General features: G+C 38.4%; 1 protein-coding gene across 1 annotated transcript in view; it reads right to left on the reverse strand.

Annotated features, from left to right (window-relative positions):
* LOC306986447 (uncharacterized protein) overlaps nt 1-25647 on the reverse strand; it is a 59372-nt gene that overhangs the window by 5450 nt on the left and 28275 nt on the right. Inside the window, exons 2-17 of the mRNA XM_079589675.1 lie at nt 23660-23727; nt 23278-23442; nt 16244-16348; nt 14629-14671; nt 14463-14538; nt 12956-13174; nt 12101-12188; nt 11368-11520; nt 10237-10334; nt 9283-9458; nt 7431-7627; nt 6879-6917; nt 4488-4640; nt 2629-3873; nt 1371-1421; nt 364-753 (exon numbers count right to left, since the gene is read on the reverse strand). Of these exons, the coding sequence (XP_079445801.1) occupies nt 364-753; nt 1371-1421; nt 2629-3873; nt 4488-4640; nt 6879-6917; nt 7431-7627; nt 9283-9458; nt 10237-10334; nt 11368-11520; nt 12101-12188; nt 12956-13174; nt 14463-14538; nt 14629-14671; nt 16244-16348; nt 23278-23442; nt 23660-23710 (3249 nt within the window). The 5' untranslated portion in view covers nt 23711-23727. The remainder of the gene's footprint in view (nt 1-363; nt 754-1370; nt 1422-2628; nt 3874-4487; nt 4641-6878; nt 6918-7430; nt 7628-9282; nt 9459-10236; nt 10335-11367; nt 11521-12100; nt 12189-12955; nt 13175-14462; nt 14539-14628; nt 14672-16243; nt 16349-23277; nt 23443-23659; nt 23728-25647) is intronic.

A 25647-nucleotide genomic window follows, 5' to 3' on the forward strand; every position in this document is an offset into this window, starting at 1 on the left:
CTGGGAGTGATCATGAGATTTAAGAAACACAGTGCCAATCAAATGAATTTAGCAGCATATGGTGAGTCATGGTTCAAAAGAAAAGAATAAGAAGCAATGAAAAATATAACACAATTGTGAAATCAAAGAAACCAAACCTGAACTGACTGACTGAACTATGGAGGGCAGCATCAAATGGAATGGAATTAGCATCAATCAACAACTCAAATTCCAATGCAATTTCATGCTTTGCTTTGATGCCCTGTAGAACGCGAGAAAACAAAATGGGACGTGATTGCATTCATCAGCACATTTGCACATTTACACTAACCAGTGATTGGGTGAGCCAGCAACTTTGCTAAAAGAGAAAGGATGCTTGTCTACCTCCGGTTTACGTTCCTCCGGTGGCTTCTGTTCTACAACAGGCTTTGGTTTCTCTACGGGCCTCTGAACTTCTACATGTTCCTCCTCCGGAAGGTAGATAGGATCTGCTCCCAGTATAAAGGCTGGATGAGTGGGACGGTCAGAGAGGCCAAACTCAGCTGAGAAGTCTTTCTCCTCCAGCTCAGTCATGCCTCTAGAAAATTCCTCCATACCCGTTTGGAAGTCCATGAGCACAGTGAAGTCCACCTCAGCCTCCAGGCTGGACGTTGAGCTAACGGTGATACTCGAGCATTTGCGCTCAATGCCCAGGTGAGTCTCCTTCAGGTACAGAGTGTCTGGGTCAGGGTCATCTTCTGATACTGATCCCAAGCGTCTCTCCCAGGGCTCTCTCTGAAGAAGCACAAAAAGAGATCTTGGTGCAAGGAACCAGCTGTGCTACAAGAGCAAATGTCGACTGACAGGTAAAACAAGGCAATATAATGGATGTTACATCTTCTTCACATGACAAGAATGAGACAACATTGTGGTGACTGATGGTTAACGAGTCTAGTAGGGATGCAGGGGTTAGTTCAACTCAAAAGACTAGCTGAAATGTCAGAAGTGTTACATGTCTCTGAGGAAAAACTGAGACTATAATATGCTGATAGAAAATTTTCACCTTAGGGTAGAATACTGCACATCTGTATTTGTAATATTTATAATATTTCTCTGTGGGACATTTTAATAGACAATTTTTATGACTTCATGTTAAATTCATGCTAAGTGTGGCAAGCCTAGGACTTGCTAAACAGTGCCAATGAATCAATGCATGTGGTGGATGCATTAAATGACATTTCTGTGTAGGACTGTTGTGTAGGATGGTTCGGATCATGCAATCATGCTGTGATGATGAAAGCAAAAGACAGAAGGCAAATTGTAGTGCTTATGTATACAAAAATGTGAAAGCCAAAGATTTCGCAAGATTTTTAGCAAGGAGGTAGCAGTGGATGAGTGGAAAAATGAGGCACCTGGGCTTCCTCCTGAGGCTCCGCATGAATTGCTGGAGTGGGAAGGGGCTCCTGGAATGTGAGATGAAATAATAGGAAGAGCAATGCAAAGTTAGTGCACTGAAATTTGAGATAACAGGGAAGGAGCCAAGACTAGGCCCTGAACCAACAACCAGACATTTATATAACTGATTGAATACACTGACTGACACAGATACAAATGAGAAGTCTTTACAGTGTGAACTACAGCGTACAGCACATTGCACCACAACAATTGAAAGTTAAAATATATTTTGGCAGCTGGGTGCAATTTTGCACTAAGTGCCACTAAAGAGCCTTTTAATCAATCAAACCATTATATCTATAGTAGACATCATGATACCCAAAGAGCAGTTTTGCAAGGTTATTCGTCAGGCTCTTCTAGTCCAAAGTCTTTCTACTGCCAGAACAATGTTGCATCAGCACTTCTTCTTAATTTAATTACTTTCCGTTTCAATGTTGAGTGAAATAAGGTAGCATCTGTTTTGACAACAACAGTTGTCTATGGAAACTGCTACTCAGTGGGTGTTTGCATAAAAAAAAGAAAAAGCCATCAAGGTTCCCTGCAGTTTGTTAAAAAATAAAAAACTGAACAATTTCTTTCCCAGCCAAGTCAAAGAACAAATGCAAAATCACTAAGAATGAAGCTGGGTATATTCTAAACAACAGCTAAAACCATTCCTTGTTAAATCAACTTTCAGAGCCCTTCTCATGAACAGTACCATGGCCATTTTTGAAAGTCTTGCAGAAGCCCCTTTGTTTGCAAAAATGGCACTTTAGCATAACAGTATGGTGCACAGGCCTTTGATTCCTTGCAACAACCATTCCCTACATGCCTGGTAAGAGGGAACCAGAGAAAGAATGTTGGAAGGAAAGACCGCATATCAGGTGGAAAGTTAGTGGAACGGAAGCCTGAAGCTTAAGCAATGGAGATTATGTGGAAGATCCTAAGTGTTTCTCAAATGCGCAAGCATATGTCGAGCTGTGCAGAGGAAGGAGAGGAAAAGAAAGTGGCACATCCTCATCCAATCAGACAGCAGTTATAGTACCTCAAACTTCTATCAGCCAATAGTAAGATTAGACAAAAAAAAAAACGACTATTCTACTCATCTCTCCTCAGAAACAGGTTTCTAATGTTTTACTAACATGTGCATTATACAAAACTATAGATATGGATGTGCCGTTTCATGCGATGCTTTAGTTCCTGTGAGTGACAAGCAGATTATCAAGCAGTTGTTACCACTGGTTTCCTCTTGGAAGATTCCATGGTGGAGCTCTTGTGAAGACTGTTGCCAGAATCGCTTTTGGTGATTGGTTTGGTTCGTGTATCTCTTGCCCACTGGGATTTTACAGGTGGGTATAAAGGGGGAATCTGGTCAAAGGCTGGAAATGCTGAATTGGTGGGAAAGTCAAACATAAACAATGGATCTTCAAAAAGAAACTGATCTTGTTCGATGCTATGTCTGTGGTCTGCACTGTTCTTGAGATCTCTTAATTGGGGCCTGTCTTGGACAGACTGTCGGCAATATTCTCTGACTTCCCTAATGTGACAATTACTCATCCAGTCTTGCTTGGAAAAAGTTCCAGTGCTTTCTAGAGCTGCAGAATTTCTGGGCTGGAAAAAGCCATCCAAGCCATTATTGAACCCAACTTGCTCTTCTTTAGAGTTGGTCCCTTCACTTTCTTCAAATGATCCCGAAATCCTCTTCTCACTTGGTTGTCCTTGCAGCTTGGCTCCTTTATTGCCTTTCAACTTCTTCGACCTCTCAGGCTTCAGCGGAACGATTCGTTTAACCTCAGACTGTGATGTGTCGCTTGCAGTAGAATCGTGTCTCTGGATTGTTGAGCCTTTACCTTTAGGATCTGGTTTAGACATTTGCCTTTGAAAGGTAGCTCTGGTGTTCTCGGATTCGTTTTCACAGGATTGTCTCTCCCATCGGCTTTCATTATATCGATCTCTCATATATTTGTCTATGGCTGCATTGGGAGAAGCCTCTCCGAAACTTCTCTCTACATACCTTGCTAAGTCTTTATTCATGGTCTCGTATTCTTTATTGGTTACCCCCATGTACTTTTTATCGTCCCAGAGTCTCTCTGTTGCATATTCATCGCATCCATTTGTATGAATGACATTCTCTGACAAAGATCTGTCCTGCGGGTGCCCATTATCATATGCTCTCTCCTCCAGTGAACTGGCACCCTGGAAAAGGTTGTACCTTAAAGCAGGGCTTTTAGCACGATTTCTCAGGGGTTTCTCTGGTGATAAGATGGTGTCTGTTGAGGTCCTTTTTACTACCCTTTGTTTTTCTCTCGTTTCACTGTGTGTAGTGATGTTTTTTTCTCTTATTCTGTCTTCTGTCTCTCTGTTGAATCCAGTGGCTAATGAAGCTACTCTAGGACTCCTGCTCTTTTCGTCTTTTTTACTGAGGGGCAGGTCTCTTTGACAACCATCTTGCTTCTCAATCAATAGGGACTCCTCTGAGGCCTATATATCAATAGAGTGAACAGTTTCAATGGCCTGTCAATGCCAACACTCTCTCTACTATAATTTGTATAGCGCATATCTTTGCAATATGAATCAGACAAAAACGTATTATGCAAGATAAGACAAGACAACAATTTTTGATCAGAGGAGGGAAAATTCATGTTTATCAAGTTATATATAAAATGTTGGATGGGTTTTTTAAAGCTAAACAAAAGGGAGACATTTATGTACATAAGTACTTAATATGTAATTAAGTTTTATTTTCAAGCAATAGCATTGTCTTTATAACACTAATTAAAGAAAATGCATTCATGCTGTGTTCAAATAAGTCCACTCCAGCCAGATTCTATTAAAGTTCAATATTGCTGCTAGCACTTGACCAGAGGCATGACATGAAATGGTTCAACAGCATCCACTTAAAGAGAGATTAGTCACATGAAAAAGAGTGCATGAATAACAAATCAAGCATTTGGCACTAAATCCGAGACTGGTACTGACATAAATCTGAATAATCCTCATCAGGAACCTTAAAGCAGTATCAGAATATTTTTTAGCGTCTTTCTTTTTAAAAAGTCACCCCACAATACAATCCCTTGCAGGTTCTATTTACTCACAGATTTTTTCTCCGGAGTGCTACCGGATGAAGCTCCAGAGAGACGTTTCTCTCTGTGGACCAGTTTGCTGTTGGGCTCTCTCAGCGCTCTTTTCAGCTCATTGATGCTGGCTTGATGTTTTTGCAACACATCCTCTGGTTTATCCAGGAACTGCTATAAAACAAACAGGTCAATCGGTTGAACCACTTACCTTCAGCAATTACTTAAGTGAAGGCTTTCTGGAGACCTGCACAGTTGTTTAAAAAATGTTTATCTAACAGAGGTGGGTACAATCAGTAAGTACACAAATGCAAACATCAGGCATTTGGTCATGAGAATCTTAAGTGTAGTTCTGTTCTTATAACAAATGAATTCACCTCCCAGTTCTATTATTTCAACATAAATGTATGTTGAAATAATAGAAAACTCTAATAAACCTATATGAAATTTAAATGCCATCAAGTGCATCAAGTAATATAAATATAGGTATCTGTTTGATCACTTTAGATTGGACATTATTCCTTTTTTCAAGAGAATATTTTAGACAAAACATTTTACTCCAACACTCTAAAATACTGTGCATAGTAAACAACCAGAAATAGCGCCGGCCCAGATCCGGGCCACATCTGGTACATGTGGTTTCAACACGTACCAGACATGGGCCGACATTATGTTGCTGTCTGGGCATTGTGATGCCTACAAACAATGACAAATTGAACCCCTGTCTAAATAATTTGAGCCCTTTTCTTTTTATGCCAAAAAAAATCACTACATCTTTTCTTCAACATTTAAGACAACAAAGCAGAACATAAAACATGAAACATGCTGGTGTAGATAACAGATGTCAGATGGATTGCCATCTTGGCTCAGTTTTCTGTCACTTCCACTAGAAGACAATTACAGAGAGTGAATGCTCAGGCAGTTGATCGATGAGAAACAGTACCTCCTGTTTAGGACGTTGGGCCAAGTCCTGGTCCGACTGGGATTAAGGGGTGGTGGGGAAAAGGGTATGGTGGTGCAAGCCAAGGAACGGAGGAAGAGGCAAAGTGAGGTAGTGGAGACAGAGAGGCAGAGCATGGTTGAATTCATAAAGCAGGCAGCCAAACAGAGAGAGGAACTCTCATACAGACATCGATGTTAGCCATGGAAGTACAGAGAGTGAAAGCGGTTGTGCCACTGCCTCAGATTTAGTGTTTTAAAGTTGTCTTAGTCACATAATGGCATCAAGTTCAGTGACACAAATCTCCTGATTGTCCTTTTCATAATTCATACATGTCTTATGAGGTGCAGACTGGCATGTACTGGAAATTATCCGTGAGCATGGATAAGCGATCCCTAATCTCTACAAAACCTCACCAGCACAAATCAAAACATGAAAACATGTTCTGCAAGAAGTCTAAGTCAACTCTGCAAGTAGGTGCTAAGACTAGACTAATCTGGAAGTATAGCAAAACATAAGCCCTTTAACTGGAGAATGTCCTTAAAAAAGAGTGTACTGTGATACTCCGATTAATGAAAACAGATGGGGAAAATGGGGCTCATTCACTAATAATTTTGCACAGACAATTTCTCATGCATAATGGAAAGCAGGCCATTATAAAACACAAACAGTTTTATATACTGTAGGCCTACACTATATGTGGTTGTGTTTTGGACCATTATAATAACATTAATTATATTATTATTATTATTAATGTTAACTGCCATTAAATTGTTGCATTAACTATTAGTAACCCAGAGAGCAACATAGCGTCAGCCCAGATCCGGCCCACATCTGGTACGCGTTGAATCCACATGTACCAGATGTGGCCCGGATCTGGGCCGACATTAAGTTGCTGTCTGAGAAGATTTTAGAAAGGCTGCATTCTGTACAATAGTAGCCTAAAACAATGCCAAAATTGCTATTTGGTCATCAGCTACTATTGTTTTCTCTGCTAGAACAGCCTAGTGGCAAAACTAAAGTAATTTAAGAGGCAAGTGAACTCAAATATGATTAGATTACAAAGATTTTTTTTTTATATAATGTGCCTTGTTGAATCGCACGCAATAAGACTGGAATGTGTATTAAGGAAATACAGAATCAGCAGTGATTTCCTATTGACTTTAAGTAGGAAAAAAGAACAATGACAATCAAAGTATATTATCCATCACAGTTCTCCTTTAAATAGTTGAAGAAAATAAACGTTATACCAAAATGATCCAGCTATGACCCATGGTCTTATCCGGTTCTCAAGAAAAGCCATGAAGGCTGGAAAATGATCTGCCTGGTGGCTAACAACACGACAATCACGTTGCTATTTTTCGAGGCACTCTAAAGCCATGCTAGCAGTGTGTATGCATATTTAAAGTGCAATTGAGACAATGACAGACAGACAATTAGACACACAGATAGATAAATCACGCTAAAAATACCTCCGTCTTAGAGTCTACAGGAGAGCCTGACTCCTCCCTCTGTCCGCGAGAAGAAGCGAGAGAGAAGCGATAGTTAGAGGACAGCAGTGAAGTGTTAGAAGCAGGGAGAACAGTGCAGAATCTGAATTAGACTGAGGAAATTAGCAAATAGGGAAAAGAAGGGCGAGGGTTCAGGCAGATTTGTAGAGAGGTTGGAAAGTTCAATTCAAAAGCATTGTTAACAAAACAGGCAGGCATAAAAATATATTTAAGATTAAGTCAGGGGCAGAAAAGAAAGCCAAAGGTAGGAAACGGTGTCGGAGTGGAAGACTTTTAATAAGAAGGGACCGCAAGGGAAGTGTTAGTTTAACTTAATGTGATTGGAATTCTTGAAGCTACAGTAGTTGTTTGAATCTGCTAGGAAGAATATTTACATATTGCCACCCATAACGCAGAGACAATATGAAGTTAAAACAGCTTCTTTCTCATAGAATATTTTAGTAACTTATTAGAGAAGGGAAAAACACAACTAAATGAAGAAGCTGACACTAAATTTGGTTGTGTGCACAGAACCTTGAGCTCCATAGTCTTAGAGGGAGTGGAGTCACTCTCTAGTCGCTGATCTTCAGCTTCTTCATGATCGTGGTCCAGCTCCTGATCCAGACTGGGCTCCAGGTAGTCCTGGTCCAGCTCATCTCTGGGAAGACTAGGCACAGGCTCGCTACAGGTGTGCTGGGAGAGTCGGTCCATAGTGTCCCCTAAAGCTGACTCTGAAAGAGATACAAAGAAATAAAGCATGTAGGGTAAGAAACCCAAGTAGAGGTAGACATCTCACTTTCTAGAAGCCTGTTCCTCCACAGCCCCCCTTCAAATCTAAAAGGAAAGTCTCAAGTAGATGACCTGACAAATATAGAGTGGGGTCCAAAAGATGTGATCACAAAGAAGGAGCATGAGCAATATCTGCATTGGGTCATGCCAATTCCTAGTGATTTAACTGGAAATTCCGCAGAGCAATTGTACATGATTATTTTAATATGCAATTATGTTACCCAATCATAGCAGTGGGCTATTACTTCCAAGTCTTGAGTGTGAGAGTGTTCGAAAGAGAGGGTCAAAAACAGGATAGAACATTTTAATTTCAATTCTAGTTTGAGTTGAAGTTTCATCACGACTAAACGTTAGCGATTGGTTATGGTAGACCCAGAGTGGCTCTGGGCAGATCCAATAGTTTTAAACTTCAACAGAATACCCGCCTACAAGGAAGTTAATGCTTGTCAATGGAGAGAGGCCAGACTCTCTGTACAAATGAAATTTACGAGAGTCTGGTAGGACCAGGCTATAAGTGGACCTCATAAAATTAAAAAAGACATCCCTTTAAGTTCTGCGTTCTGCAATTAATGTTTGTTTTTCAATTCAATGCTTCACTCCAACCACAGGCGCCGATTTAGGTTTCTGCTGGTGGACACACACACGTGCAAACCAACAAAATATAAAACACATTTCCATGAGCAAATGATAACTGGGCTAATTATACACATACTGTACGCAACAAATGCCCCATAAAACATCTTAATATTCTCATTACTCAGTTATTAATTATAGCCTACTGTAATTTTTTCCATTTAATGGTGTGCTTGATGAATTCATTACACAAAAATTGTCTTGTGAAGAGAAACGCATGGACTGCAAATTACCAACCAAACAAAAGCACATTCTATCCACGAGTGTTTTCGCGAGTCGCACTCTCGCTGATATCTGATGATCAGTAGCAGTTCACTAAATAAAATAATTAAATAAATACCTATTTACAATAAGCACTTAACTCAAAAATAACTAAGTAATAAAATAACTAGAGACCTGGCTGACTAAAATCAGAATGAAAACGCTATCTCGTGAAACAAAGGTAAGCCTAAATCTGTAATTTCTTTACAATTTAAAGGTACACCGTGTTATTTCATCAGTCAATCGTGAAAGTCTAGAGGTTGAAATCTTCTGGCAACATTAAATCCATGAGAGAAGACGATTCTAGAGAAAGAATAAGTAGAGATTCATGAGTGCACAAAGTTTGAGCATGCGCAACGTAACATCTGAGCAAGAGCAGAGCCATGACTGTATATTTGAGAACGCGCGTCCAGTTTTGTGCAACATTGAAAGAAATCCGCCTGCGAGTGAATCCGCCTCTCGACATTTTACATTGAAATAAAGTTCAATTTACAAGAATTAATAATAATAAAAAAAGAGTGTTTTTAGCAGGAGAATGTGAAAGCTTTCAGGTGGATATAATTTTCACTTGGGTAAAGGGTAAAACATTTGTAGACTAAATGAAAGGTCAAAACTTGAGGTACAAATTCAAGTACGATTTGGGCAATTAACGCATGTGATGCATTAATTATTGTGATGATCATAGTATCAGAGAAATACTTACCTCCATCTATGCTGCGGGACAGCAGATACCTCCTACTAATTGATCGTTCAAATTGAGGAGCTGGCCTGTCGATCAAAGCACTGGCCTGGCGAGTCTGGGCTTGGGTCCGCCCACTGTAGCGGAACTTCGAGCCAATCACAAGAAAACCTTTAGGGGGAGGCTCAGGAGAGACCAACCTATAAGAGAAATACCAGAAACAATGTGAGAAGAAAACATGTAACATGACAGAATGAGAGTGGATTAAACATTTCGAGTGTCTAAGCCCAAGTCAGGCCTGTCAGCACTTTTTAATGCCATCAATGAACAGAGCTGGAGTCAAGACCAAACACTACAAGACCGATATTACATCCCCGGATCCATACTAAGATCTGTTTGTCTAAGAATTAAGTTCTTAATTAAAAACGTGTTTTCAGACTTAGACCATGGCGCCAGGTAATGGGACTTTTTGTGCTCTGCAACGCCGGACCCTGTGGCTTTTTTGGCCGATTAAGCATGTTGAATCAGTTGGCGTCCGTGCTGTCGTTGAGAGAGAGAAATCTGATTGGCTTTCGGTTTGGATTGGATTTTCCCTGAGCATTCCGATACGCAAAAATGTTCATAATGACATGGCCGTCTGGAATGAAGTGTTCAACATGATTTATATTCAGAATGGTAAGCAAGCACCACTTTGTTTATGGTTTTTATATCCACAGTCTTAGTTTCGGTTTCTCTTTCTGTTCAACCGCAACTTTTTTGACCCAGATGCATGCGTCACGAGGCGATAACACAGTTGGCTTTCGTCACCGCTAGTTCTTTGATGTCATTTTGGTGTGTCATGGTTAAGCGGAGACTCCAACTCTGTCAATGAAGGTACAACGAAACAAAACAAGACCCAACACCTGAATTCTCACACTTAAAAAAAAAAGACTGTGCCCAGTGTTGTGGCAATGGTTATAGAACAGTGAGAGCGCCTACCTGAAAAATGTGTGGTGTTCAATGCAGACCTTCCACAAGCGCTTAGAAGCACGGTGGTTGGGAAGCTTGAAGCCAATGGTGCTCTCAAACTGCTCGTACTGGGAGTGCAGGGGAGTGTTGGCATGTGAAGGGAAGGGAGTGGGGGGTGTGAAGGGAAAGCAGAGTTGTAACGTGTTACTTGACAGGAGATTTGACGAGGTGTAAAATCTTTGCGCTGCTAAAGCTCAGATCAACCGACAGGGCACAATTCTGCATGCCTTTATTTATCCAAACAGAACGTAACCAGAATTTCTAAAGAATGCTGCAGAGAAACTGCATAAGAATGAGAGTAAATAATAAAATCTAAAAGATCAAGGTCCACAGAATGGAGCCTGTTATGCTGATAAGATGCTGAACAGTGAAGCATCTTGAATAAAGGCAATAAGATATTGTCCATTCATATCTGACCCTCGCACATAACGTGCAGAGTCAAAGAAACCACGCTTTTGTGATCGACAGAGAGCCAAGAATCCCATTGTGAGAGGAAAATCAAAGAAAATAACCCTGTAAAAGCCTTAACACTTAATAAAGACCTCTGTATCTTATTTAGCCTTCTTTCTTTCCTCTCTCCGCATTGAATTCTCTCCTAACCTCATTTCTTCTCATTTTCTGCTTCTCTCTCTGTCTCTGTGCCCACTAGGCAAAAAAATTTCACAGCTCAGCCTAATGTTTTAAAACCCTCATCCTTTCCACACTCAGCAAGCTAGCAAACACTAAAGAGCAGAACCTCAAACAATATAAAAAGTGTTTGTTGAGACATAATTAAAGACATTTTTTAAGTGGCGTAATTAGAAATGTGCTTAAGAAATATTGTATTTCTTTTGTGCGAAGCGGTGGAAGAACACCCACATCAGTCTTCAGAGCACTGTGTAATTTGAAAGCCTGAATAGTGATTTCAAATACTCGAAAAACGTCCCATTCTTTTCTAATAAAACCACATCACGCAGATTATCCGCCCATTTTCTCGCCCACTGCATTTCTTCGCCCACAGTTGTAGTACGGCATCCTTATCTAGCTAATGCTTGAACATGCATCTACGAGTGCAATCTAGCAATAAAAACCTGGAAAATCTCAAAAGACCTTTTTCTCTACCTCTCCAGGTCGGATTTTGATGTAGAAGTTGCTTCTCTTGTAGGATATTTTGAGGATCTTGGGCCAGGCGAATCGGTTGATACGCAGCCGGTCCCTATAGATCAAGAGTCCGCTGGCACATACTCCCAGCATGATGTCAATGCCTTCAGAGTCCTTTAAAACGCATAAACACACAAAAACAAACCTAGATGCTTAGCTTTTCAGTCACATTTCAGTTTCAGACTGTCAATGGCACACCAATGGGGTTTATTGTAGGATTTCATCCTATGAGATCTGAGCCTGTAAAATTGCAAAATTGGATCACAGGTCTGTTCTAATAGGGTCGTGGGCCGCAGGGGAAAGCATTGTTAAATCCAAAAAATTTAAATACAAATAACCATATAATCATGCAGAGTTGGGATGGCAAAATAAATAGGCTTATCTTCTTTCAAAAGCCACGAGAAAACACTAACAAAATCTCTCTTCGACATCAATTTCTTAAAACTTGCAAAGGGCGTGTCCAATCAAAATTCAAAGTATTTTGATGCAAATTCGCATGTCACTTGGAAATAGACCTACTACAATTGCCATTTCTGGCCCAGTGTGTGTTTCATGTGTTAGGCTGGTAAATCACTTTCTTTTCTTGTTGTTCTTTTCAGACCCTTACCAGTGAACTAGAATCACCTATGCACCAAATATACAGTTTATAATGTACCATGTACAACACGGATGTTCATAAATCACAGCATCATACCTTAGCATGATGGAGATCAACGCCATACATGGAAAGTTTCTTGGCGTTCTCCAGGAAGTTGATCTCAGCCTCTGCAGGACTCATGCCCCTGGGCACAGGTCATCATTTTGAGAATTTCATAATTAAAGCATATGTCACTTACATGGTGCTGAATATTTGAGCTATTTAATTGCTTGTGCTGCTTGCTATCAGTATCTGTAATTAGAGCGTTCACATTTAATTTAATCTGATAATTTAGTGTTTATTATTTAATGTATATTTATTATTATTATTATTAAGTGATAAAAATGTGGGCAATTATTTATGTATCCTGATCTGTAATGAAATAATTTAATAGGGAATTTGGTTACACTTTATTTTAAAATGTCTGAGTTAGTGTAATTATACATTTAAGTACTGAGTAATAATAATGAACTACATGTACTTACTATAGGATTAGGGTGTGGTTAACGTTAGATGCGTGTAGTTATTAAATTCAATTAAATTCAATAAAGTGTTACCAGGGATTTTCAAACTGTTTAAATTTGGTACTTTATATGTTGTGAGCCCAGACCTATCTTGGACAAACTGACAAATTTGACTGCAAAAATGGCTTGCTGTGGTCTGGGTCAGGATACAAAACTATATATTAATTTATTAAGATTCTAAAGTCTATTCAATGTTTTAATCATCTACCATAATAATGTAATGTCTTTAGGTTATCATCATTTAGGGGACTTTCTCGGCAAACACTGATAAATGTGATTAATTGGGATTATTCCAATGAATTAATCAGCATATCACGTAATTAATATGACTCAAATGAATTGACAGCGCTGGAAACGACTGCTCCCTGTGCAGGCCAGCTCTTCTCACCTGTAGGTGCGGTGCAGCTCCATCACCCTCTCCTCCAGCTCACGGGTCTGATTGGGGGCGAAGCGAAACTCGCTGATGTAGTCTGGCCCGTGTTCCTCAGGGTCATAGTCTCCCAGCTCAGCCTGAACGGCGTACGAACCCAGCAGAGCGTGAGTGACGAACGAGCAGGGCAAACGACCTGACAGTATGTCCTCCCTCAGCTGCAGACACAGGTAATACCTGTCCATACAAACACACATGCAGCGATCAAATCACAACCAAAGTTATTGAATCGCTTTAAATTACATTATTAGTGGTCATTTGCCTTTAAATACTGTATTTGATTTATACCATACATTAAATATACAAAAAGAAACATATAGATAAAAGACACAAAAATACACAACGGAGTGATATGCGTACCATGGCTGTGCATGTAGCTTGATCTAACATGTACACTGTAAAATAAAATGTTGGTTTAACTTAAAAAAAGCAAGTTACCTTGTTGCCTTAAAATTTTGAGTTTGTTGTAATAAAAAATTTGAGTTAATACAATGAAGAAGAATGGTTTAATAAACAGAAACTCAAAATAGTATGTTATCTTCACACATTAGTTATCGAAGTTGATTTGACAAAAGTTGATAAAAAGTTGTGATAACAAATCATGAAAATATTTTTTTAAAGTGGTACTATATTTTTTATATAACAGAAATGCTAAGTATTTATTTCAAGTGAATTAGTCTTGGAAGTCTAATACGTATCAGGGTTATTATAGTTAACAAAAACTTTACTTTTGGTTACTTGAAATTAAATAAACACTAACTGAAAAAAATCGTATTAATTTATTTTGTCTAGTTGTCTAGACAAAAGTTCTCATTTTCATTTAGTTTAACTTGATGTACTAAAACAACTAAAACTAGAAAAAAAAACTGACACATGTAAAAATAAAATAAAAAATAATATTATTTAAAATAAAAACGAATTCAAAATATTAATAGTAAATTAAAGTATATTAGTATCTCACTGATTCGTATAAATAATTTACCATTGAAATTAAAGAAATATTTTTACATTACACAATTTATAAATTATTCTATAATATGATTATATTTGTAAGAATATATATTCTTATGAATATAATTATATTATAGATACATACTCAAACACATAAAATATATTTGATAAATTATTTAACATTATTAACCAATTATTAACCATCCATCCATTTTTTTAAACTGCTAGGGTCACAGACATAATAAAAATAAAAATAATTAGTATTATTATATACATTTTAATTTAATTTAATTGAACGTTTTCTCCAAAATTAGGTTAATGTGGGTCCATTTCCATAAATAGTGCCGCTATCAAAACATCGCAACCAGCACAGCAACACTGGCTCAACCAATGACGTGAATCTGTTTTGCGGACCAATACCAGACAGTGGCAGTGTTCGGCAAACATTTTTAAAGACAGTCTTTATTTTTGCCACAGAAATTACACATTTCAGCTTGAACATGTTTACACTCACCGTGTGATGTCTTCAATCAGCTGAGACGGATCGGGAGGATAGAATTTGACAGCAAAGGAGAAATGCCAGGGACCCACTAAAAACAATCAGACACAAACTCACATTCATCATCAGATTCGGGCAACCAAGGTTACAGGGCCAATGTATCTTATTTTCCTACACTTACCACGGATTTGTTTCTTGATTTCTTTCGAAGGATCCAGCCAATTCTGAAAGAGAGAGCAGAAATTCCTCTATCAAGCGGGTCACACTGATAAGCAAATGCCGCAGTTTCAGCACAGCTCCACGGCAGGAGCAATCACCTCATACATATTCTGTAAAATGGTCAGCGCATTAATATTCTACAGCCACAGGAGCACTAAAAGAGTAGATAAATGTCATCTCCGGCGCACCGCACTCCAGTAAGGTCACCCAAAGCCCGGTGACACACGAAAACATTTAATGCCAGCTCATCTCGGTCCAGAGGAGATGAAAAGAATGGCCTTATTCACATCTCACAGTATCAACGTTCATAAATGACCACTGATATATGTTAAATATAAAAGCGGGAGAGAAATTGTCTCAGAAACTACTTAAAGATTTTTCCACTGAAAGCCTGGTTATTTTTATCTGCCCACCCGGCCCGCAAATGTCTTCATACTGTAACATAAATCTTCTACATTACATGTGAAAAATGGCCAATTTCTGTTCCTGCCTTTACAAGTTTCTCTGACAAACCTTGGACTCTCCATAGGTCTCGCTTCCCATGCTTGATACATGTGGCTTTCAAACGGAAATCGTTCAAACTGCAGTGTGATCATATTTGTTGGCCTGGGAACAGTCCCTGCTGATCTCAGCAGCAGGCACAAGAGTCTCAACTGGGAAAAAGAGCTAAGTGGAACTAGACTGGGATAGCCGCGGCAGTGCAGGCAGGGTCATTATGGCTAAACTAAGACTGGGGAGTTCCTCAAGAATATTTCAGTCAATCAAATCCTGCCTCAGCCTGTAACAGTCTCAGTCACAAGGACTCTCAGAGCCCCCTAATAACCACATTACCTCAACCCATGTGCTGTATGTGCACGACAAAGCCAGTAATGCTCTATTTTTAAAAGAGGTCATGGTAGTGGGAATATAAAATATATGGATGCTCTTGTTAGAACGAGATCTAGTTAGAAGTAGACATGTTGTCTAGTTACGAATGAGGAAAAGCATACGTTTGCTTTTGGATGTTTGCATTTGAATACAAGTTAACAATCAAGTTAATCAAGTAAACAATCAATAAATGAATCTATAGCATTAATAGGACTGTTTAAATTAGGAATAACAAAAAAGTGTCATCAGTATGTGCTCTGTTAAGTTACAGCAATTATATAAGAAAAATTCTGTCCTGTCAACTCAGAGTGTTTGGCATTCGTTGTAATTTATATGACGATGTTGATTTATTTGGTCTTGGGAGAATAGATCTGCTACGCTGCTCCTGCAAAGCAAATACGGGACTTGCTACTGCCAATAAATACATGACACACTGCTGTGAGCAAGATATGCTGCTGCTTTACGATAGCGTACATGAATTACCCGTGGCAGATCTATACAGGTGGAGCTGGGGAAGGTGGAGGGTTTCTGAAAACAAGCTGCTAAAGCAAATGCTGAACATTGGCTTCTGATACAGCAGGAACCAATCAGCTGCGCCCTACAGAGAATGATGTGATGGCAACCAGATTGAGTTAAGAATCGATCAGCCTGCGCCATTGAGAGATTCATGACAGAACTTTTTACTAGTACAATGAGAGGATGAGTCTGACCTTTTGGCTCTCCGTGTCACTGAAGGATAGGCCGAAGTAGTCCTTCTCCAAGAGGTTGAGATGATCGCATACCGCATCCAGTAACACTTGTCCTTTGCAGAGCTTCTTTACACAGAGATGAAGAAGAACCGAGAAAGAGCACAAGAGAAAGGGGATTGATTTAGTGTTTGTCGTAGAAAATACACCCTTCCGATTTTAATCAAAGTCGGGAGCATTGCTAGTCTCTTTACTGGGGCAAAGTAACCTTTCCTTGAGTAAATGATGGTACCTGGATTTCTGTCATGTAATCTTAAGTTGATATTTAGATTTTAAGGACACAAGTCAACATCATATTATCTAGCCAGGTTCATATTAAAACGCTGATTAACCAAGATGTTTGTAATAAGAGCCGGAAAGTCACAGAATATGCTGTGAATAAGAGATTTAAAGCTAGGGTAGGTAATCCTGTTCAGAAACATTTTTTTTTATATACTGGGTGAAATGGTCCTTCCATTCTGATAGTAGTCAATACATTATGTGTTCAGAAAAAGGAATGAAAAAAATCTGACCTCTGTAGCAGCTGTAGGACAGTAAAAACTCTGACCAATCACTGCCATTCGGTGCGAATGTAAAGAACCAATCAGATGCCTTCATGTCTCGTGCCCGAGCACCACTGCGTGCACAGCAGTGATGCGTGGGTCAATGTATAAACAACCCGCACCCGACCGACGTTTTCAACTAACCCGCCCGCAACTCGGACCGCAAAAAAAAAGAAAGAAAATATTGTACCCGACCCGCTTCCTGACCCGCGTTTTTTAAAGTAGCTAGTAAATGCTCATCGCGTCGTGGGCCATAGACGGAGGAACTAGGGGTGCGCATTTTTCAGAATGCTGTATGATATAGCCTAGTGTTTTGTAATAAAGGCTTGATTTATTCATTTATTTCGTTTCATTTTCTTAACAATTAAGATGCTGCATGTGTTTATCCAGTCTAATCGAAGTGTGCGTCTCTCCCCCGACTTTCCCAACAAAAATCCCGCCCCCTCTCAGCAAATAGGCTACATAAAACTGACATTACTGAGCTATATGCGTTTAAAAGTAGCCTATTAAAATGGCACAATGGCATTGCTCAGTTCAACGCGTTGGGAAATCGGCGTTTTGTCCCGCGTCAGCTTTTATTCAAAAGTTAATAACGCGCTCAACATTCAAAAGGTAAATAAGGATTTCCCACTTTCATCTGCAGACTGCTCGTGCGTCATCCTCGCGTATTCAGCCAATAAAGTGTAGACCTATGTATTTCATAGAACATTGTGTCTAGTACTATATAAATTACAAAGGTAAACGACCCGACCGACCGCGACCCAAATATCATTAAAAATATTTTTGGATGACTCGTAACCGCGGGTAACCGCAGGCACCCGCTCATTTTGGATCAACCCGCGCATCACTGGTAGGTACATGCAGCTGACTCCAAATGTGGATGCGCGTTCATGTTTGTGGGGGGCGTAGCTTTGGACGGAGCACTGACAGGAGGGGGCGGAGCTTAGAAGAGGTGCCACTTTCAAATCTGGCTAGCTCTCCAACATTACCGACCCTAGCTTTAAGCTAATAAGTATAAAGTAAATTACCCGTTTTGTTTCTGTCCAATTGATGGGTCAATAATAAGGTGAATGTAGCATGCCAATCAACTCAAGTTAAATTTCATTGTATATCATTTGATGTTAATGTTTAATATATATTTAATCTTAACATGATCATGCTTTCATGAGTCGCATTTAAGCAGATTAGAGCTGGACGATAATATAGTTTACATTTTCTGAGGATACATATTGCTTTATGTCAGGTATAATGCATATACGCAGATAATGTTGAATATACTTATTTATAACATGGTATGTCTGAATATACAGTACTCAATTCTGATTGGCTAGAAGGTGTGCGTTCAACCCGTTTAATGCACAAGTAGTTCCAGTCAGTTTAATCGCTGTGAGAGCAAAATATGAGATAACATTGTAAATATAAGAGAGATAAAGTAATTGCAGTCGCATTGCATACAATGTTTTTGCCTGTCTTTTTTTCTTTCTGGAGGAAGGTAGGGCTGTTTCTTTGAAAATGGCCTTCGAATTGCAAAGGCCGCCCCTGACACACACACACACTCTCTCTCTCTCGCTCTCTGATAATTCTTTCAAATAAATGTTATAATTCATTCAGATAAATCTTTACTACTTTTCTTTGTGTCTGATTTAAAGCGTGCAGAATGTGACCATGATATAAGTGTGATAATCCACAGCTAAGTTTGCATTCTACTCAATTTTAATGCACTCCCTTACACATCTAACTTAATATAAATAGCTGGGCAAATATATATGTAAATATAATATAAATATAATAAGATTACAGTCAAGAAGATGAGATTTCTCTTCAGTCTGTGAGCATCTGTGTGCCTTTCTGACCACACCCAGTCATTCTGCACAAAAGAGTGGCATATGCAACTCGCTTGAGACACCAGCTCTGGCTTTGCCTTTCTAAAGAAACACTAAGCACTCGCCGCCCAGGGAGCCCGTTTCCCGCGGCGACAGAGATGCAGCGCAGCTGTTTCCATGGCAACAGAAGTGGTGAGGTTTTATGTGTGTGAGTCTGTGCGTGTGTGTGTGTCGCTTCCCTGGCCTCTCATGGCTGAAGCACAAGGTTTTTTTTAAGAGGGAGAGAGAAAGAGAGAGTGGGTGTGCTACCATACAAAGGCTTCTTAAGTTAGCTAGGGAGCCCCTCAATTGCAAGAGAACATTATTTTGGTATGTAAAGGCAATTTTACAGTTTTTACTCCAACATAAATGCACGTGAAAGACTACATTTTAATGGATCCCTGTGTGCAGAACTGTACTCTGAGCTCTGACTAACATCAGTATACTGTTGTTGCCATTGGTGATTTCAGGCGGGATTGTACTTTCAGTTTGCTTCCATCAGCAAGGCTCGTAATGAGATGTGCTCTACTGTTTTTATCTACAGTTTAGAGCAAATATGTTTATTATTGATGATGTGACAGAAAGAATAAATGAAACGTATAACATGCTTTGGTACTTTAGATATATTAGACTCTTGCGATTGTGCTACTCTCTGTGATCAACTCAAGAATAAGCCATTGTTTCAGTGGAGTCATCAGATATTTAAAGAGACAGTTCATATCTAGCTATATTCTCAGGATGCTTTTTTTCCATACAATGAAAGTGAACAGAAACAAAAAGGTTGATGATTAATAAACTTCCCATCACAATTGACTGTAGTCAATAATTGTATCCCTTAAAACTAATCTTTGATCACCAAAACCAACGACATATTTAAACGTGCCATGAACGTGCCACACGAGCTCAGAGATGCGCTCGGCCAGCTTACTGAGGCAAGATTGTACGATGGTATTTACAACGCTCTTTACAACGGCGGACACATAACGGTAATTACAGTTTTTTACAGTCGCTAGGACACATTTCTCAATATTCAAGTCACTTTTTCAAAACTCTTCACACAGTGAGCACAACAGAAGTATATGTGCGCTAAACTGTGGACCATTTATCATTGCTTTGGCACAAAATGCATTTAGTGACTACATCTTTCAAATTACATTAATTATTTTCTCACTTCGACACAACAACCGCCAAAACTCTGTGTACCTATTTGCACATGCTTATATACTGTTTTCAAAACTGTTAAACTTAAGTTCAAAACAATAACATAATACAAAACTGTATACGACAGCATTTTGCCACATTTCTACAGTAATTTTGTAATGAAATATATTTTGAATCTAAAAATTAAATGGTATAAAAACAATTGGACCAACCACAGCTGATTCCTATTGTATCTGTATCGGTGGATGGGGTGCAGACAAATTTTTGTACTTTGGAATTACTATATAAAATATATATATATATATATATATATATATATATATATATATATATATATATATATATATATATATATATATATATATATATATAATATATAAAGTATTGAAGCATACTGCATCATGTCTGATTCATTCTAGTAACATATTGCAGTGAATTCTAATCAGTAGAGAGGTGTCCTTGTTTTACAGAAGAAAACATTGTATAAAGTTACCTGTTGTTAGAGTTTTTTAGGTCATTGTTTTGTGGGTGATAAAGTGTGTTTGTTGCCTGTCAACCTTAGTGTTATGGAAGAATGTGTTGATTTGAGAAATGTATGAAGTGATTTGGTAATTTTAGTGCATTTTGAATGTGAAATGAACTGCTGTGCCGAGCTGAAAGTTGGTTAGGAGAACTGTGTGAAGAGTTTTAAAAAAGTGACCTAAGTATTGAGAAATGTGTCCTGTAATGAATTATTCACAAAAAAACTGTAATATGATTAGCCTTTTGCTTGACTATGTTATCAAACAGCTAATAATGCTGCTAATATTACACAAACTATGTTCCCATTCATTTTCCTGTATGACTTACTTTCTTCTGTGGAACATGAAAAATATTTTGACTTTTTATTTTGAAAAAATATATATGTTCCAGAGGAGAAAGAAAGTCATACAGGTTTGGAACGGTGTGTGTGTGTGTGTGTGTGTGTGTGTGTGTGTGTGTGTGTGTGTGTGTGTGTGTGTGTGTGTGTGTGTGTGTGTGTGTGTGTGTGTGTGTGTGTGTGTGTGTGTGTGTGTGTGTGTGTGTGTGTGTGTGTGTGTGTGTGTGTGTGTCGACTCTACTGTGTGCGTTCATATGTTTTGAAGAAGGCGTGGCTTTGGAGACGCTCTAAAGGGATGATGGGATTTCATGCTTTTAAAGTTAGCTCGCTATCGCTAGCCGCTCGAAATTGCCTACCCTACCTTTAAATTAAATTAAAGTGGAGAATATAACACAAAAACATAATTCAAACAATTAATAAAACTGTAATAGTATCTCAATGATACCAAATAGACAGTGGCATACATGTAATGATTCACAAAGAATGGCCATAAACACGCTTATGAGCGTTTGAAAGCAGCCACTTGTGATTGACATCTTTTAAATTTTTTATATGGAATATATGGAATTTGGACATTGTATTCTTTTGTGCTCGATGGAAGAAAGAAAGTCGAGCAGGTTTGGAAAAAGCTGAGGGTGAGAAAATGAAGACAAATTTTTAAAATCAGGGTGAACTTTAGCCAAGGGTGACAAATCCACAAGCCTGGTATACCCTCCTCTGAAAGGCTGAAGTATTATTTACTCCATGGGACCGCCAACATGTCACATTTATAGATTTCCCATCCTCCTCTCCTTCAGTGAAGCGTACAAGACTGGAAGTATAGGCAGCCTTTGACCTTTAGATTGGACAGTCTGTCTCTCTCGCAGTAGGTGTTGCAGCATCAGGGATGGCACACGGATGGGACACACTGCCAGAGAGAGCTACGGATAAGACCCCAGAGAAGAGCCATGTCTGGATACACCCTGGAAATCCATCAGCCAGCAGACCCCCGGGGCACACAGGCAGACGTGGCACTGATCTCAGAGCAGTATGTGACACTCCCTGGAGAGCTTTTTACCTATCAATGTACACCCCCGCCCCCATCAGCCCACACTAGCATTCACATCTCATGTGCTGTAACTCCCCGGAGCACTGCAGCGGGGGAACATGAAGCTGCAGTGTCGGGCTGTGAAATTCAGATGAAGGCATTGAAATGTGAGGTCCAGGATCATCATTGTGATTTTTATTTATTTATTGTAATATCTATACATATTCCTATTGTCAATACAGCTGGTGGTTGGTATGGGTCAAATAGTGTAGTTTCAGTAAAGTTATTTGTTTATGTGTATAAAATACAAGAAGAATTTGCAATATACTTATTTAAAGGAGATATAAAATTAAACTGAACTTAATTCTTCACTCCAAATTAAATTTTTAATTAAATTAAAACTTATATTGCAGTGATTCTAATTTGCATTTGTTTGGCTGTTAAGTTTTTAAAAACACAGGTGACTAGGTTCCCACATGCTCACTTGAGTATTCGAGTATTCGAGTACATTAGATCTCACCATGTCCAAAGCCACGCCTCTTTCAAAACACATGAACGCACACAGCAGGATCTACAAAGTGTGATGCGTTAAACTACCTAATGTATCAAAGCACATAACATATTATAAAAATGAATGTAAACAACTTACAGAGCTCTTTCTTGTACCACCTGACTGCTGCAGATTCATTTCAGAGTTATTAATGTTGACACAGAAACGCATAATTCCCAGGCTGATGACATGAACTATTAGGGTGTGTAGAGTTTCAACCAGTAGTATAATAAAAGGTGTTTATGAAAAATATTGCCTAACCTAACTTTAAGACTCAGTAGCAAAAATGAAGATGGAGTGAGGAAGTTTGACTCATTTCATTGAATCAGTTCTTTCAAACTTTTTTCAGTAAATCAGTTTAAAACACTAATTGAAAAATCAGTTTGTGTCACTATTGAAGTCTATGCAATTTTACATGTTTTAAAATATTTTAGTAAACATAAACATCTACATATTGTTATTTTAATGCAACTGTTTTAACAAGAAACAATGATCTACTTGACAAGATTGTTAGTAAAAATCTAGTTTAACATAATTAGTATTAATTAGTATTCAGTAAAAATGTTAAACTAGATTTTTACTAAATGTTGAATCTTGTCAAGTAGATTATGATTATAGTTTCTTATTAAAACAGTTGTGCTGCTTAATATTTCTGTGGAAAACATGAATCTCTTCACTTTTACCTTTGATCAATTTAATGCATCCTTGCTGAATAAAAAAGTATATATTTTTTTATAAATTCTGTATTAAGAAATGCATATACACTAAAACAATTTTTTAAACATGTAAAAATTACACCGGGAATAAACTAACTACTGAAAAAATCACAGCTAATCTAGCTGGTTAAGCAGTCCGACAGGGGGGTGGTTGACTTGACAAAGGAATTAAACACTACAGCACAACAGTGTGTGAAATAGCTGTGAGCCCTAGAGGCCTGGCACCGTGTCTCTTCAGAGCAACACATATTAGTTTTAGCGCACGCAAGTGACAGCTGTACCTCCACCCCGGTCTCATAGGCAGATCCATCTAGCAGAGTGACTTTCACAGGCACTGTCTTTGGTCTTTTGGAGGATTTCTGCGGGGATCTGGACATCCTACTCGGCGTTTTCTCCGAAGAATCATCCGTGTCCCTGTGCTCATCCGACATCTTTGAATCGTGATCCTGAATATAAGTGATCAAAGGGTATAGTTTAAAAAATAATCTAAACTAATTTTAAAACAAATCTGCTTTCCGGTCTAGAAACGAAAATAGTCTGAAATCAAAAGCAATGCATGAAAGGACGTTTTATGAATGAATCTCAAACGATAGAAAGTTGCATGGAATTGTCAAATGTATTATAAGGCATGATATTTTAATAAGTTAAACACCTCAAGCTTACCATATAGCCTCCGTCTGCTGTATTCTTGTTGGTTGAACTTCTCTCTGACATAGCAATCACTTGCAGTCCTAAAAGATAAAAAAAAAAAAAGATTAGGACAAACTCATTAAACTTTCCACTCACTCTACATATTAATTTCATATTCACTTCTTTATAGACCTAACAGGCTAATGAGCATACTTTAATGAACATATACATACTGTGAATTTGACCGTTTACAACATACTGGTGCTACTTTCATGTCTCTCGTATCCAGAATGAACACGGGTTTGGAAGAACACGAGATTATTGAATAATTGTCAGAATTTTCATCTTTAGGTGAACTATCCCTTTAATATGATTCGATAACAGAAGAACAAACACATCTGTTGGTTTATCTAATGAGCCATGCTGTGAAATGTTCATGTGTGCTGCATAGCGAAGGTTTCATAGTTAGTCACCAAATGACCAGTGCAGTCTCTTTAAGCTATACTGAATCGATACTGAATCCAGAGAGGACATCTGGTGACTTCTAACGCAAGGAATGTGTTCATTGACATATATTGATGGAAAAACAAACATTATGTGTCAAACCGTATGTCTTTACCATTAGCTAGTGATGATCTCATATCAATAAATGAACAAGCTGTGATACACAGTTTGAGTAAACAGATGTATGTTTGATGTCGAAATGAAGCACTTAATGAAATGAGTAAAATATTAGCATTTTAATTATTGGCTATGCTATTTTTCTTTCTCTAGAATAAAAATCTTGGCAAAAAAATAAGAAAGATGGATGTAGAGGCTAAATCTAAAAAAGCAAAACGCTTAAAACCTGACTAAATCTACAATCCTTTTTAGCAAATAAAGTTCTCCATGTTTAATGGTGCTGAGGTGTTGCAGCTTGACAGTTTGATACCACTGTGAATATGCTAATCGCCTTCATTTCCATCTCATTCACTTGCACCACGCTGTGCTACTAAAAGCCCCAAACATCTCCCCCATGGAAAATCTCCAAATATCACTCAATAAAAGCATTGCAGTTACAACAAACAAACCTCCTTATATGGCCATGCTAATTTTCAACGTTCGCTCTTTAAGTACTCTCCACTTTCCAAATGCACCCGTGATTCAGTCAGAAGACAAACAGCTAGTCCATTAAATGGCTAATCTATACATTTAACTCTGGACGCTGACTTATCTCTTTTACCAATTAACCGGTTTCAACTGAAACTCTGCAGTTTGCCTTAATGGAGGACTTAATGCTTTAATTATTTTAGCTGAACTGTTACGGCTTTGATGGTTTAAGCTGTCTTGATGCTTTTATTCATAGAGCAGAGGACAAGAAATGACGGGGAAATGAAGTTTAGGATCGGGAAACATCACGAGTCAGATTTAAGCAAACTGTCCACCTGAGCCAATTGCTAGGTCATCTATAGATGCTATAGATTCTATAGGAGAGATTATAGACTGATAGAATCAGATAAAGTATCAAGAAATTTGAATTTATAAAGTCAGTAAAATCACATTATCAGAGAAGAGATGTCGCTGCAAGAGTTATTTTGATGAAAGATTACAAGGGCATGGGAATTCAAAACAAATTATGTGCACGGATAAATCATAATAATAAATACTGCAATATTCCGATAAAAAAAGTCCATTCTGATTTCATGGTGACTTAAAGATTCACATACTTTCTCTTCTAGAAAAAGGGACCAATATATTGATGACTCATCCTGCACAACACCGAATTTTGTCCAATCAAAAGCTCTCTAGAACAGGAATACCCCTCCCCCTAAACCCATTTGCAACAAACTAGTAAAGTATCGAATCAAGGTCAAAACTGCACTCGTCAAGCCATTTCAAAAGGGTCCTTAACACTAATGTGATGAAAAGAGCTTTTTTTTTTAATCATGTGCCTAAAAAACGTATAGTGTTAAAAAACATCATCTACTAAAAATGAGATGAGCCAAATGAAATTGCAGCTACAGAAATGTATGAAGAACCAG

The sequence above is a fragment of the Phoxinus phoxinus genome (genome assembly GCF_949152265.1).
Source record: "Phoxinus phoxinus genome assembly, chromosome: 18".
Lineage (NCBI taxonomy): Eukaryota > Metazoa > Chordata > Actinopteri > Cypriniformes > Leuciscidae > Phoxinus > Phoxinus phoxinus.